At 41.6% G+C, this 12,658-nt stretch overlaps 4 protein-coding genes across 6 annotated transcripts; 2 read left to right on the top strand and 2 right to left on the bottom strand.

The window, feature by feature from the left end:
• Positions 1 to 1,210: 1,210 nt before the first annotated feature.
• On the top strand, positions 1,211 to 4,374 carry LOC104800248. The gene is given in 11 exon segments (XM_019200910.1): positions 1,211 to 1,681; positions 2,082 to 2,277; positions 2,567 to 2,654; positions 2,656 to 2,692; positions 2,832 to 2,876; positions 2,964 to 3,017; positions 3,534 to 3,625; positions 3,719 to 3,734; positions 3,845 to 3,918; positions 4,051 to 4,103; positions 4,106 to 4,374. Coding segments are annotated over 11 exon segments (858 nt in total). The 5' UTR covers positions 1,211 to 1,675; the 3' UTR covers positions 4,303 to 4,374.
• A 160-nt stretch (positions 4,375 to 4,534) lies between these two features.
• LOC109115968 lies at positions 4,535 to 5,641 on the top strand. Its single transcript, XM_019200914.1, has one exon. The coding sequence runs from the start codon at positions 4,635 to 4,637 to the stop codon at positions 5,382 to 5,384; it is 750 nt and encodes a 249-aa protein (XP_019056459.1). The 5' UTR covers positions 4,535 to 4,634; the 3' UTR covers positions 5,385 to 5,641.
• A 154-nt stretch (positions 5,642 to 5,795) lies between these two features.
• On the bottom strand, positions 5,796 to 7,709 carry LOC104800246 (putative transporter arsB). The gene is made up of 3 exons (XM_010523015.2): positions 6,620 to 7,709; positions 6,307 to 6,496; positions 5,796 to 6,236 (listed from the first exon to the last, which is right to left on the bottom strand). The coding sequence occupies exons 1-3, from the start codon at positions 7,697 to 7,699 to the stop codon at positions 5,980 to 5,982; spliced, it is 1,527 nt and encodes a 508-aa protein (XP_010521317.1). The 5' UTR covers positions 7,700 to 7,709; the 3' UTR covers positions 5,796 to 5,979.
• Positions 7,710 to 7,737: 28 nt separating this feature from the next.
• LOC104800244 lies at positions 7,738 to 12,214 on the bottom strand. 3 transcript variants are annotated; one of them, XR_769690.2, is made up of 3 exons: positions 11,980 to 12,214; positions 9,701 to 11,067; positions 7,738 to 7,823 (listed from the first exon to the last, which is right to left on the bottom strand). XR_769690.2 is itself a non-coding variant. In XM_010523014.2 (2 exons), the coding sequence occupies exons 1-2, from the start codon at positions 12,070 to 12,072 to the stop codon at positions 9,751 to 9,753; spliced, it is 1,410 nt and encodes a 469-aa protein (XP_010521316.1). In that variant the 5' UTR covers positions 12,073 to 12,214; the 3' UTR covers positions 9,487 to 9,750. The 3 variants fall into 3 exon arrangements, 1 of the variants encoding a protein (XP_010521316.1); XR_769689.2 differs by lacking the exon at positions 7,738 to 7,823 and adding an exon at positions 8,603 to 9,429; XM_010523014.2 differs by lacking the exon at positions 7,738 to 7,823 and having other exon boundaries at positions 9,487 to 11,067.
• Between the last annotated feature and the right edge of the window lie 444 nt (positions 12,215 to 12,658).

The raw sequence follows: 12,658 nt of genomic DNA, 5'->3' as shown, positions 1-12,658 counted from the left end.
AAAAAAGATAGATGAGATCTACGAGTTAAGATAGGAATATATGGGTGAACTATTATTTCCTTCCACTATATACCCTCTAGCTTCTTCGGTTTTCTTCATCTCTAATCCCATTTAACATTAGCTCAAGGTCTTTTTCGTTCTTGAGTGGCATGGCATCGGCTCCAATGAAATAAATCTTTTATTCTTGTTAGAGTTTTGGATTCCGTGTTGTTTTATAATAATGAGCCAATTGTAAAAGATGGTGTTATATAATAGAAATAGGATAATAATACAATAAATTAGATTTAATTAGAAAAAGAGTAAACTCTTTACCGCTTTTTTTGGTTTTTATAAATGGGATAATGAACCTTGTCCATCGTTTTTTTTTAAATTTTTTGTTTCAGTAAATATTCAATTATCTAATAATAATTATTGTGGATATTAGTGTAATAAATCTGAAACCGTCGTTTCTTTTTTATGTAATAATTTTTTTCTCCACTATCTAATCATAAATTTCTCCACTTACTACAAAACATCCGTTTCTTTTCCTTCTTTTAGTTAATTAAAATTTAAAGATTTTTATTCCGCTAACTATCATTAATTTTTCTATTTATTCTAAAGCATTTGTTTCTCTTAAGTAATAAAGATATAATTTTTTATTATAAATAATTTATTGATATTTTTCTTTTTTATATTATAACCTCACATTTTTCTGTAATATTTATTATTTTTATTAAAATAAATCATGAAGATAAAAAATAAATTTTAAATACAAATGTAATTAAATGAAAATTTTAATAATATGTAAAACTAAGGTCAAAATAGTTTTTTTAATTTTATAAAGATGAATTTTTACTTTTTTCTTTATTAAATAATATGTTGCTAATTTATATGTATTTATACCTAATAAATTATTTTATAATCCAATAGAAATTAAAAAAGTATTAGATCATGATGTATTTTTACCATAATACTTATAAGATTATCATCATTATCATCATCATCGTCATCATCATCATCACCACCACCATCTTAGTGGAAGACCCTATTTGTACTTCCATGCAAAAGATGCGATGACTAGCCCAACCATTATGCCCAATACTATAAGTTTATTCTTTCGGCCTTTTCGAGGAAGTCCATGTACTCATAGGAGTATGCAGATACTCGCTGACCAAGCGCGTTGTATAAAAATGTCTTGCTATGTCAAATATTTCACCCGAAGGTTGTTTTGTTTCCCCTCTCCCTCTAAATTCTCTCTCTCCCTTGTCTCCCTTCTCAGTCTCTCTCTCTCTTTTTCTTTGTTTTGTATCTGATCGCTTCTCGGATTTTCTCGGTGACATTTCTCACCTACCAAGCAGCTTCCTAAGGATTTTCTTCACCCTCGGGACGTAATCTCCAACGATCGTTGTGATTTCCATTTCCTTTTGGCTACCGATCTCTTCTAATATGTCACTGTTCTACTGCTACGCGATTGGACCACTGCACTTAACCATTTCATATGTGTAAATTCTATATCAATGTATATTCACACGTTCTTGCGAGTGGGAGAATTCACAGCGCTTTAAGTTCCATTTTTCTCTGCCTTAAAATGGTTTTTGTGTAATGAGGTAATCCCAATTTCTGTTTTGCTCTGTTAGGTGGCATCGAAAATCTGTGATGGGGCTAGCAATGAAGGAGGATCAGGAATCTCTAATCAATGATGGTGAAAATTCAAAATTGACACAACATCTGTGCTTCCTCGCTAGATGGATTTATATATTTCTTAAGGGAAATAGCTGAAGTATGTTCAACACATGTTAGCGATTTTGTTAGATGGATTTTGAACTATCTGCTATTGCTCAAATCGTAGTATATTGAAATTGTTGAGTCGTAATTTGCAGTGTTTAGGAGGATTTAGAGTAGTGTAATGGGTCATTATCATGGAATATTTTAGAGTTTTGTTATTGATTTATTGGGTTAATGCTGTTTCATTTCTATTGTTAGATATGGCATAACTTTATCTTCTTCATTCTTTTTCTGTGGATTGTTTGTGTGACATATTGGGCTATTCCATTTTGATACCTTTCCTTTTCACCATGGAGCATGGTTAATGCTTATTATAGGTTTTCCCGTCTCTGTGGATGGCAATTGCAAAATCTAACCTCTCTAATTCCATGGATCTTATGAAGCAAGATGGAAATGATTCTCTAGATATGCTCATCAGGCAGGCAGTTGGAAAGGAGCCCTTTCTTTCCTTCCCAAGGCCTGAAAATAATCCAGTCCAGTTGTTCCAACTTCTCCATGCCTTTGATCAGCCAGGTATTACTGAGCCCTCTTGTAGCTCATGATTTTGAATGGATTATGCGCATGCACTGATCACATTCTTGCCAGTTAATGTTTTTTATGATGTTATTGGAAATGGCATTGGGCAAAGTGGACTAGGTGTCTACAGTTACTTGTGACCCCTTGTTTGTCATATTATTGCTTTGAGTTTTTCACCTTAATAGATGAATACATGTGATCTTAATTGTGATTGCTGGGACTTTATTTGACGTTGTAGACGTTTCATCTTGCTTCTCATTTCCTGTTTTTGTGGCAGAGCTCCCAGGTTAGCCATTGCTTACCCCTTTGAAGGTAAAAATGTAGAAGTGTGATAAGTGCTCGAGGGAATTTTGTTCACCTGTTAACTACAGAAGACAACCGCTTGCATCGGCGTACAAGAAAGACTGACAAGGTTTGCTTAGTTGGGAACTGATGCTATAATCTTGATTTGATTTCTTCCACAGTCCCGATTGCTTTCATCTTGACTTCACTTCACATTTAGTTTCTTTTTGTGTGGAGTGTTTCTGAATATGGTTTTCCATGTTATCCAGGATTCTGGCAAAGATAGGGACATCCTGGGAGCCTTCTGGGATGAGGTAAGTCCCCTCTAATTGCATTTTTATTGCTTATTGGAGTATATCTTCCCTTTTGTGAATGTGTCTAATCTTCTTGGTTGTTTGCAGCTCTCAATAGATGAGGTGAAGGAGATTCTCTCATTGAAGGGAGTGATGATGGAGGTGGTATTCTTTTCATCAATGCATTCCTCTGTCTGTAAAAGCATGTTTTACCTGTGAAAACACTTTGTGGACATCTCATCTGAGATGAACTAGGCATAGCAGGTTATGTCTTGCCAATGTTTTGTTCCATTGTCGTTGGTCACATTTTATCGAAGGTCTCACTCTTTATTATCAACATGTTGTTTCTTTGAAGGTGTGGTACTATATATATTTGAGCATCTTTTTGTAGTATGCTTCGTAGAAGTCCAATGATTTTGGTTAATGTTATATAATTATCTTCACATAACGAACTTAAACTAAAAGCAAAAGCAAGCTTTTGAGCTCAAGTGCTATCCTGTCTGGATTCTCATTCTTTGCGAGCTGAACAACTATCATACCTACACTTGCATACATCCTTTCATGTCTGGAACTGTTTTCATGACTCGGTGTTGGTTGGTTCATCCATGCTGTACATGGCCTGGTTGGCTGTCACACTCTATTTTTCTATTGCTTCATATTGTGTTTGGGTTTTTGCAGGAAGTATCTGGGTCATCTGTTGAGACAGCATTAATGACACTTACCCAAAAACCAGGATTCACTGCCACGCCACAATATTATCTGACCTTTTGGTATAGATTTCATCTTTCTTTGATTCGTTCTCTCTTTTTCGCTTTCCCAATAAAACCTTCCTAAATTTATCCTACAACTGACACATATGTCAGGGTATTTATTATCCAGGCTAGACCATCTAGATTTCCAGTGTCTTCGCAAGAACTAGAGTTGGAGGACTTCCCATAATCTCGGCTTATCATTTGTGTTTGTTTCTTTTATGTACAGATTAAACTTAGCTTGCTGACAAAGATGCAGAAGCATTGCGGTGCCAGAAATTACTGGTTGAAGAGGAAGAAGCCGCTCAAAGAAGGTGTAAGCTCATAGCATCCCCTGAACCTGCAAATTTCATTAGACCATCGCTGAACCGGAGGTCCTGCTCTGAACTAATTCCCTTACATTGACTTTCATTGATATTAATATATTATCATCATATTTGGAGCAGACAAACTGAGGTCTTGGAGAGGAGGAGGAGGAGGAAGCTCAGGCAAAGAGAACAGAGGACTCCAAGGAAAGTGGGAGCACTTCATCAGAGGAACGACAAGATCCAGATTGTCTGTGGATTCTGATACTGAGGCGATGCTATTCTGAGAGGATTCTTCGGAAGCAAACGGTGGTGCAAAGACTGCGAGCAACCAATCCGTGGAGGACTTCGACTGAGGTAAACTATGTTCCTAAACGGAGGGTCTTCGACTGAAAATTGTTTTAGAGACTTTTTGAGAGATTTTCACTAATCTTTTCCAAGTGAAAATTGTTTTTTTGTTGGTTTTATGAAAAGAAAAAAAAAAATCTGCTCGTCTACCTCGTAAATAGTGCAGACAACGACAAGACACATATGGGCTCTGCTTTCCCACCACGTCCCCATTCTTATCTCTCACCGTCCGCCACGTGTCTCTCCCTTACCCCAAGTTTCTCCCTCATTTTCCCAGGAAAATTTTTTTGGTTGAATTTTCCCAGGAAAATTATCAACCAACCATATTATTTTCTCCCCAACCAAACAAACGATACAGAGACGAAACAACGGGCGAGATGTCTGGCGGTGTCCGTCCTACTTACGACGACATCACCCTACCACGAGAAGAAGAAGTAGAAGAAGAAGAACGCACACACCTTCACCACGAAACCTCCACCGGCAAAACATCCTCCGCCGCCGCCGGCGGGCTCCTCTCTTTCCATCAATTGAATTCTCTCGCCATCATCGTTGTCCTCTCAACGAGCGGCCTCGTCTGCGTCGACGACTTGGCCTTCGTCCTCTTCTCACTCGTCTACTTCATCTTCCTTTCCAGATCAGTTTTCCCTCCCAAAACCCCCAAAATCGACGGCCCTCTCACAAGCCCTAGCAACAAGACGTTCCGTCTCTACGTCGCGGCCGCGGGAATCGTCGGCCTGGTGATCCCGATCTGTTACATCTGCCATGGAGTCTTCGAGGACGACAAGGTCGGGATTCGCGCCGCGGCTCCTCACGTGTTCCTCCTCGCTAGCCAGGTGTTCATGGAGGGCGTTGCCTCCAGGCGCGGGTTCTCCGCCCCGATGCGAATCCTGATCCCGATCTTCTACAACGCGAGGAGGATCCTGACGATCGTGGAGTGGCTGAGGGGAGAGTTCACAAAGGAGACGCCGGAGTTCGGGACGATTTCACGGCGGAGGATGTTGGCCGGTAGAGCTCTGGCGACTGCGAACATGGCGGTTTGGTCATTCAATCTGTTTGGGGTGCTGTTGCCGGTTTATCTCCCCAGAGCTTTCAAGAGGTATTATGAAGTGAACAACAAGGACGATTGAACCGGTTTTTGTGTTTAACTGTCCGGTTTAACTTATACCGTAACGTAATGGGTTTAGTTTTCGGTTTATTGTTCAGATCTTTGATGTGGAACCGGTTTAGGGTTGGTTCTATTGTTCAGCTTTGGCTTTCATTTCGACGCTACGGTCTATGTTCCAATTTCCAAATACGCACCTTTTGTTAGCTACGTGAATCAATTTACTTTGTGATGACTTCAGTTCATAGATTATTGCTCTAAATACCGAAATGATTACTCAAATGTAGGTGCGGTATTTCAGCTTTTGGTTCGGATTCGATTTTTCCGGTTTAATTTTATTAGATTCTGTGTGGCGTTGGGTTTTGATAATAAAATTTTGATTCATAAAAAAAAATCGATTTTTTTATGATTATGATAATTGGTTCGGAGTTCGGCTTTTATATTGGATTTTCGTTTAGCGATTGATTACGTGTTATTTATTTCGAATCGGTTCAGTATATATACAATCGAATTGGTACAATTTCAGACATAATACGAAATATTCAAAGGGAACCGCAATCGCAACGATTTGCTTCTCGTGACCCCGAGCCAAACCAAAGGAGAAGGGGCCGGGGTCGATGTCAGCGGATGAGGAGGAGACCGAGGGAGGTGACGAGGAGAGTGGAAGGGAGGCCGAACATGAGATGTTTCCAGAAGGTGAGGGTGTAGCCGAGGAGGTGAGGGGCCCGTCCTGCCTGCTCGCACACTATGAGGTTGGCCGCCGAGCCCAGCAGGGAGAGGTTCCCGGCCACCGTGCTCACCCACGCCACTATTAGCCACGCCCTCTTCACGTCTTCTGCCCCTGCCGAGGCAGCCACTCTTCCTCCCAGCAACAGCACTGCATTCTTGCCGAGTTAGGGTTCGGTTTCTTCATCATATCAACTTAGAGAGGTATTAGGTGTTATTACCTGTGGGTACGTTGGAGGCGACATTGGAGAGGACAAGGATCACGACAGCAAGAACCACTGTCCCGCTTACACTGTCTATCTTCGCCAACGGTTCCATCAGATCCCACAGCGCCGTCGGGATCCCTGTCTTGTTGAATCCTTCCACCGTTATGAACATTCCGCAGAAGAATATCAGCAGCGAATACGACACCTGCACATGTTAAAGCCGTCCATTACCCACACTTTCAACCTCACATTCATCGTACGAGTAAGCGTTTAGGGTTTAGAACTCAAGAGTTTAAGTTTTAGGGTTTGCTGTGTCATAGTCTACTACCTTCTCTAGGGAAGGCCTGGCGTCTTGGAAATCGAGAACCACGAGGGCGAGAGCAGCTGTGACGGCGGTCCAGGACATGTTCAGACCCATCAGCAGAGCTATGAGCATTCCAATGGTGACCAGATAAACGCAACACTTCCATAGTTTTCTGCTCCATTTGGTAGTGTATACTCCATGGCAATCACCGGAACTCAATTCCACTGATGAAACACTCCTTGATGATGCCGAGTTAATGCGATCCCCTCTCTCAGAAGCTTCGTTCACTGTCTCTCTCGACGCATTTGAAGGACGGTTTGTTTCGCTCTCGCCCGAAACCCTAGCCGTTCTGTTTCTTAGATTCATCTCTTCAGAGTCGAACGAGTTAAGATGTGGTAATGTAGCTGGCGAAAACTGATGGGACACGACTTCCTCCTCGGCCACGGCTTCAGGACAAGCTTCCTCTTCGTCCTTATGATCTGACAACAACTTCCAATACATACCGAGAAGAATCAAAGCATTTACGCAGATACCAGCTAACGTTGCAGGCAAAATCCCAAGGAGAAAATCCCAGAAAGATATCTTGCTCTGCACGGCAATGACAAGATTCTGAGGGTTCCCAATCGGAGTAGCTGCAGAACCGATATTCGCACTCGAGGCAAGAGCCAGTAGAAACGGATGAGGCGGCAGATTCTTTTGCCTCGCGATCTTCAGTACGAACTCAGTCAACACCACACAAGAAGTGTCATTGGTGAAAAGGGCGCTCGAGATCGCAGAGATCAGACAGATTCGGCAGAGCAAGTCCTTGGATCCTCTGCTCTTCCATGAAAGCAACTTCCCCAAGTACTTGAACATATCAGCTCTTTCGAGGTACGTACTAACGACCATTGTTCCGAATAGAAGTCCAAGAATCGGGAGATCGATGGCGGAGTAAGCTTGTTCTGGACTTATGACTTGGAATATCACCATCAGAACTGCACCAAGAAGGGAACCTGCGGTTCTACCGATCGGTAGAAATGGGACAGACGGAAAAACGGCTAAGACCCAGAAAACCGCAAAGACGAAAGAGCCTAAAACCAGCTTCACAGTGGGAGCCATCGCCATTTTCGGAGGTCTGAACTTAGGGTCTGTGTCAACCAAGTCAGTTTCAGAGTTTTCTTGGCGGGGAAGGTAAACCCTTATCGGCCACTTCCCAGATCTTGTCGTATGATTCCTGTAAGAATCTTTGCTGTTCAGGACCAAAACATAAAAAGAGGGCAGTTGAATTTGATGTTAACTGTTTCATCAGATAAATGAAATCACTGGAGTAACGAACTGAAACTGTTCAACGTTGTTCGTGTTCCTGAAATCGAATCCCACAAACTCCGAAGCAAAACAGGAACTATTAAAGGATTCTTTCAACAAAAATATGTTTTTTTTTTCAAAAATCCAAAGCGAAATTCCAAGTCTTTCGATCTTATTAATTAAGCAGATGGGTCTTACCTTGGTAGTGGGGGATAAGATCCAAAAGCGAAGAACAGAAAGGTTTGTGAAATCCTTCGTTTGAAGTTTCTGGGTTCCTTTACGAACCCAAACGGTCAAGGTTACGAATTTATTACGAAAGAAGACGACACGTGTCCGATGACGGAAGTTCTTCTCTGTCTCCTTCTTCTTCCTCTTGTTTGTCGTCGTCTCCATGTATAATTTAGAATCATATCTCCTTATGTTCTGTCGTTTTTTATGATGAGCTCAACTCGATGACAATTGAACAGACCAATCTAATAATCAGTAGATTCCGATATTATTTGAAGAACACAAACTAATATGAAATAACGGTCGGTGTTTTTCTTTAGTTCCCAAAAGTCAAAAGCGTGATTTCATTAATGCTTGTTTTGACGAAAATGAACAAAAGAACAAAAAGAAAAGAAAACGATGGGTTCTGTAAATTGGAGTCCACATTATGACGACTTCTCATCTCGACGTTAATTTCATTGAGAAACGTATTTGAGATGGGTATAATATCAAAACTACTCTTATTTGTTAAATGTAATTTAGAGTAATTTTTTAACCTATTTTTTTTTAACTAGTTTGATTAGTAAATGATGGTTACACCGGTCATATAATTTTAACGATACAATCAATATGAATAGTTTGATCATCATGCAATTTTATCGGTGTGACTACTGTTTAAAATGATCACATTGGTTATACGAAAAATGATACATGGATATCATCTCGACAAAGTAAAGATATTTTTGATAAAGATGCTATGGCTGGTTTCTTTTCCATGGTGTGTATTTTAGCGTTGATATCTAAAAATTGTAGGGTTATCTAATTTTAAATTCGAATGGTTCAAATCATCTTGAGATGTATCCGAGGGTGTGGACGAAACGAGATGACTCAGGCGAGGTCACGATGATGATTTAGACGATGGAAACCGGCTCAGATATCCAAGAATTATGATCACAGAATTCGAATTCAAGCCCGATCGCCGTCCACGCCTAGTCTCAACTTCACCCTGCCCTGTTTTCGGATACCCAGATCCGGTCTAAAGTACCACAACAAAGTTTGAATAACATTGACGCATTCATGCGGTCGGATGGAAAAGATGATTTCAGAACACGGGCTCTATTCTATCACATGAATGAATATATCGACACAGAAGAAAAGGGTTTTCTACCCACATGTCTGTGGTCGAGTGGTACCTGAACTGGAAGTGAGGGTGTTCCTCCTCCAGGTCAGGGGTTCGAATTCAGGCATGCGGGGAGGGAGAGGCATAGCCAAAGGCTGTGTGTTCAAAGGCTGCTCCCGGGCTCAGGGAGATGTAGGTTGGGCCGAAGGCCCAGGTGAACTTCCTGTTTTGACAAAAAAAAAAAAAGGGTTTTCTATTCAACTACAAAGAGAGAAGGAAGTCGACACACCCCACCAAATATTTGTATTAAGTAGTATACGGAAGGCTGTGTTTAGTATAATGAAGAAATCTAGTTGAAGCAGATTATTATCAAAGAATGCCCCTATTCATTACCATAATCAGTTACGTATACCACCGCAATCTTATTATATATATTCCCATCACTACTATACCCTTTCTGTATATTTTGTTAGACCGAATCTTGAAACACTTACCTGGTTTGTTAGCCGTTTTTGTGACTTTATGATCGGAGAATTTCTCAAGCTTAGCTTACACCAGAGTGTAAACCCGGGAAAAAACTCCAGTTGTTTCCGGGGCTTTCGCCTTTCCCTGAGACCTTCTCGTTCGCCCACCACTCTGACCTAACTGCTGCCTTCTCCGGGATCTCTTCTTTTCTGTTGTCGAAGTTGAATTCTTTGCTCGATCCTACCGAGAACGATCGTAGCCTTTGAGCCTGTTCACTTTCTGTTTCTCCATGTCCTTTCTCAGACATATTTCCACATGTTTCCCCATGGCTGCTGGTTCGTCTGTCTAGAACTGTTTCCTCTGTCTCGAACTGGTTACTATCTAACCCAGACCTGCTTAACTTGCTCGCTAGACAACGAGCTACATCTTCGCCAGTCAGCTCGAACGAAACTCTGTGATCTACTGCTATTTCCTCATGTCTAGACCCCGACCCGTGATCTGAATTGGCTAGTGATGCCACCTCAGAGATCTGATTCTCCATGAAAGTGCCTTCGTGAGGTGCAGGCCATACGCCATCGGGTGTCATAGTTCCAGAACCAAGTCTTGAAATCCCAACAGCACTCGGTGTCACGGCACCAGACCCCAACCTTGAGAAGCCTCCCCCGTCAGGGGTCAGAGCACCAGAACCCAACCTTGAACCTTGCCCAAAAGGAGTAATAGATCCAGAACCAAAGAACTTTGGAGGTACATCCACACGGAAATTGACGATGGGATACTTTCTTGGGTAAGGAGAAGATGTACCAGAGTTTGAAACCACAGAGCCAGGGGATATTAGATTACCGCCAGGGCTCCCCGGGTACACATGATGAGATTTAAACTCATAGTGTGACGACGAGAACTTTTGATTCATCCCGCCGCTATTCCTCCGAGCTCGCTCTAGCGATGATGTCAGCAACTGAGCAAAGGGCACTTCAGGGGAAGAAGGGGTAGTCATGTGAACTGATTCGGGAGGAGGGGTGAAAGGTGCAGTGGAGGGTTCTGTTGTGAAGGCAGAGAATATGGGAGGAGTGACTGGTTGAGTTTCATGTGCATAAGGACCCGTAGCAAATGCCGATGAAGGTTCACATGGGGAATATGTATTGACGGTGAGGGAAAGCAGACCGGCGGGGGATTGAGTCACCGACGGAGGATCAGATTGCAGAAATGACACAGGAGATGAAGGAGGGGCTATAAAGGGAAGAGCAATTGGAGTTGAAGCTGTCGAGTTCTGGATTGTAGCCACCGGAACTCCAGGTGCGACCGGCTCTGGGACGAGCACAGCATGACCAATCCGTTTATTGTTCTTTTGGGATCCAAAACAAGAGTAAAGGCTCAAGCAGCTTCTCCATCTTCTCTTCTGTATCCAAGCAGATAAAGCAAGATTCTTTAGTTACAGAACCAAAATAACTCTCTTTCCTGACAAAGATGATAACTTTGCCACACGAACCATAGAAGAGAAATGATCAACAATCATCTTACAGTATAGCATTTCAAAAACGGCGAATGGAGAAGATATATCAAATGATGAAAAGGAAATCATCTTAATCAAAACCATATTTCCTTTGACACCATGAAAATCATTCATGACCTTTAAAGCCAATCGAGAGCAAAACGTCCATATCTCTCTTATCCTCTACACTCAAATCCCTCCAGACCAAAGCTTCCTGATATCAAATCGTAATCAAGAGGAAACAAAGAGATAACGCTCAAAGCAATGAAATCTGGAAAATTTCGCTGAAAATTTTGAGTTCACCGCTTAAATCTCACTTTGATGGATAATTCTGAGATAGGAAAACCGAAAAAGGAAACATAGAAATGAACACGAAACCCCGATCCAATTCCGGGTCTTCTTCCATCTTCTCGTCGCCACTAATAAAGTAACACAGAGCCGAGCATAAATCTAGCAGAATTAGTAACTGATTAAAGCAAAAAGGTAAAATCATTTCCTCCTCGCGTTTCTAATCCAGATCACGCACCAAAGATCCAGAAATTCTCACTCAGCATCAATCATTTTCTCAGCAACCAAACAGAAGCTTCAAATCTCGTGGATCACGATTCATAACTAAAGAAACCACCTAAAAAAAAGCAACGACACTGACCCACAACCAGAAACTGAACACATTCGACCTGAATTCACACAGAGAAGAACATAGCTCAACATTCATAACTAAAGAAACCACCTAAAAAAAAGCAACGACACTGACCCACAACCAGAAACTGAACACATTCGACCTGAATTCACACAGAGAAGAACATAGCTCAACAGTCCCTCACCCGCCGTCGGCTGGACGCGGGACTCGGCGGAGACGATGGCGGTTGCGGCAGCGTTCACCGTCTCGACGGTATTGTTCACGTTCCTCATCTCCGATTCACCAACAGTCACATCCAGATTTCGTGCTCACACACTTCGATCTCAGCAAAAGCCAGAGAAGATTTTCCCGAGAAAATCAAACGGAAAAAAAAATCCGCAAATATAAAATAAAAATTATGGATTGGAAAAAAAAAAACTGGGACTTTATTATGGCGGATGAGCCTCTCGCTCTCCTCAAGGGGCCCAGTCTCTCTCCGGTCGTTATCTTTTCCAGTTTTCATTCAATTTTCCACGAGTCTGCCACGTCATCCATATACCATAGCTGGGTCCCACGCGCTTCTCCCCCACTTATTTTTTTCGTTAAAAATTTATGCGCAATTAATGGTTCTTCACGTTAAAATTAATAAATAATAATATAATAATAATTATTATTACAATAGTTGGAAAAGAATAAAATGTGAGGGGAGTAACGCATTTTAGTAAAAGACGTAATTGCCCTCATGATTTACCTAATCTACGGTTATGCTACTGAGTGACGAAGAGCGTGGCAAATACTGCGCCGCTCTGTTCTTTCGCGTGGATTTCCGTTCGTTCGCGCAATTCTCGTGAGTCGTCTATCCCTTTTTTTTTTATTTTT

This window comes from Tarenaya hassleriana, unplaced genomic scaffold, assembly GCF_000463585.1.
Source record: "Tarenaya hassleriana unplaced genomic scaffold, ASM46358v1 Cleome66, whole genome shotgun sequence".
NCBI classification, from domain to species: domain Eukaryota; kingdom Viridiplantae; phylum Streptophyta; class Magnoliopsida; order Brassicales; family Cleomaceae; genus Tarenaya; species Tarenaya hassleriana.
Note: the sequence above shows the minus strand (reverse complement) of the source record. Positions and strands in the feature narration are given on the sequence as shown.

Coding starts and splice junctions, on each gene's coding strand:
- LOC104800246 (XM_010523015.2), bottom strand. CDS start 7,699: ATGGCGATGGCTCCCACTGTGAAGCTGGTTTTAGGCTCTTTCGTCTTT. Junction 6,497..6,619: donor CCAGGCCTTCCCTAGAGAAG/GTAGTAGACTAT, acceptor TAACATGTGCAG/GTGTCGTATTCGCTGCTGAT. Junction 6,237..6,306: donor CGCCTCCAACGTACCCACAG/GTAATAACACCT, acceptor GCAAGAATGCAG/TGCTGTTGCTGGGAGGAAGA.
- LOC109115968 (XM_019200914.1), top strand. CDS start 4,635: ATGTCTGGCGGTGTCCGTCCTACTTACGACGACATCACCCTACCACGA.
- LOC104800244 (XM_010523014.2), bottom strand. CDS start 12,072: ATGAGGAACGTGAACAATACCGTCGAGACGGTGAACGCTGCCGCAACC. Junction 11,068..11,979: donor TCCAGCCGACGGCGGGTGAG/GGACTGTTGAGC, acceptor GCTTGGATACAG/AAGAGAAGATGGAGAAGCTG.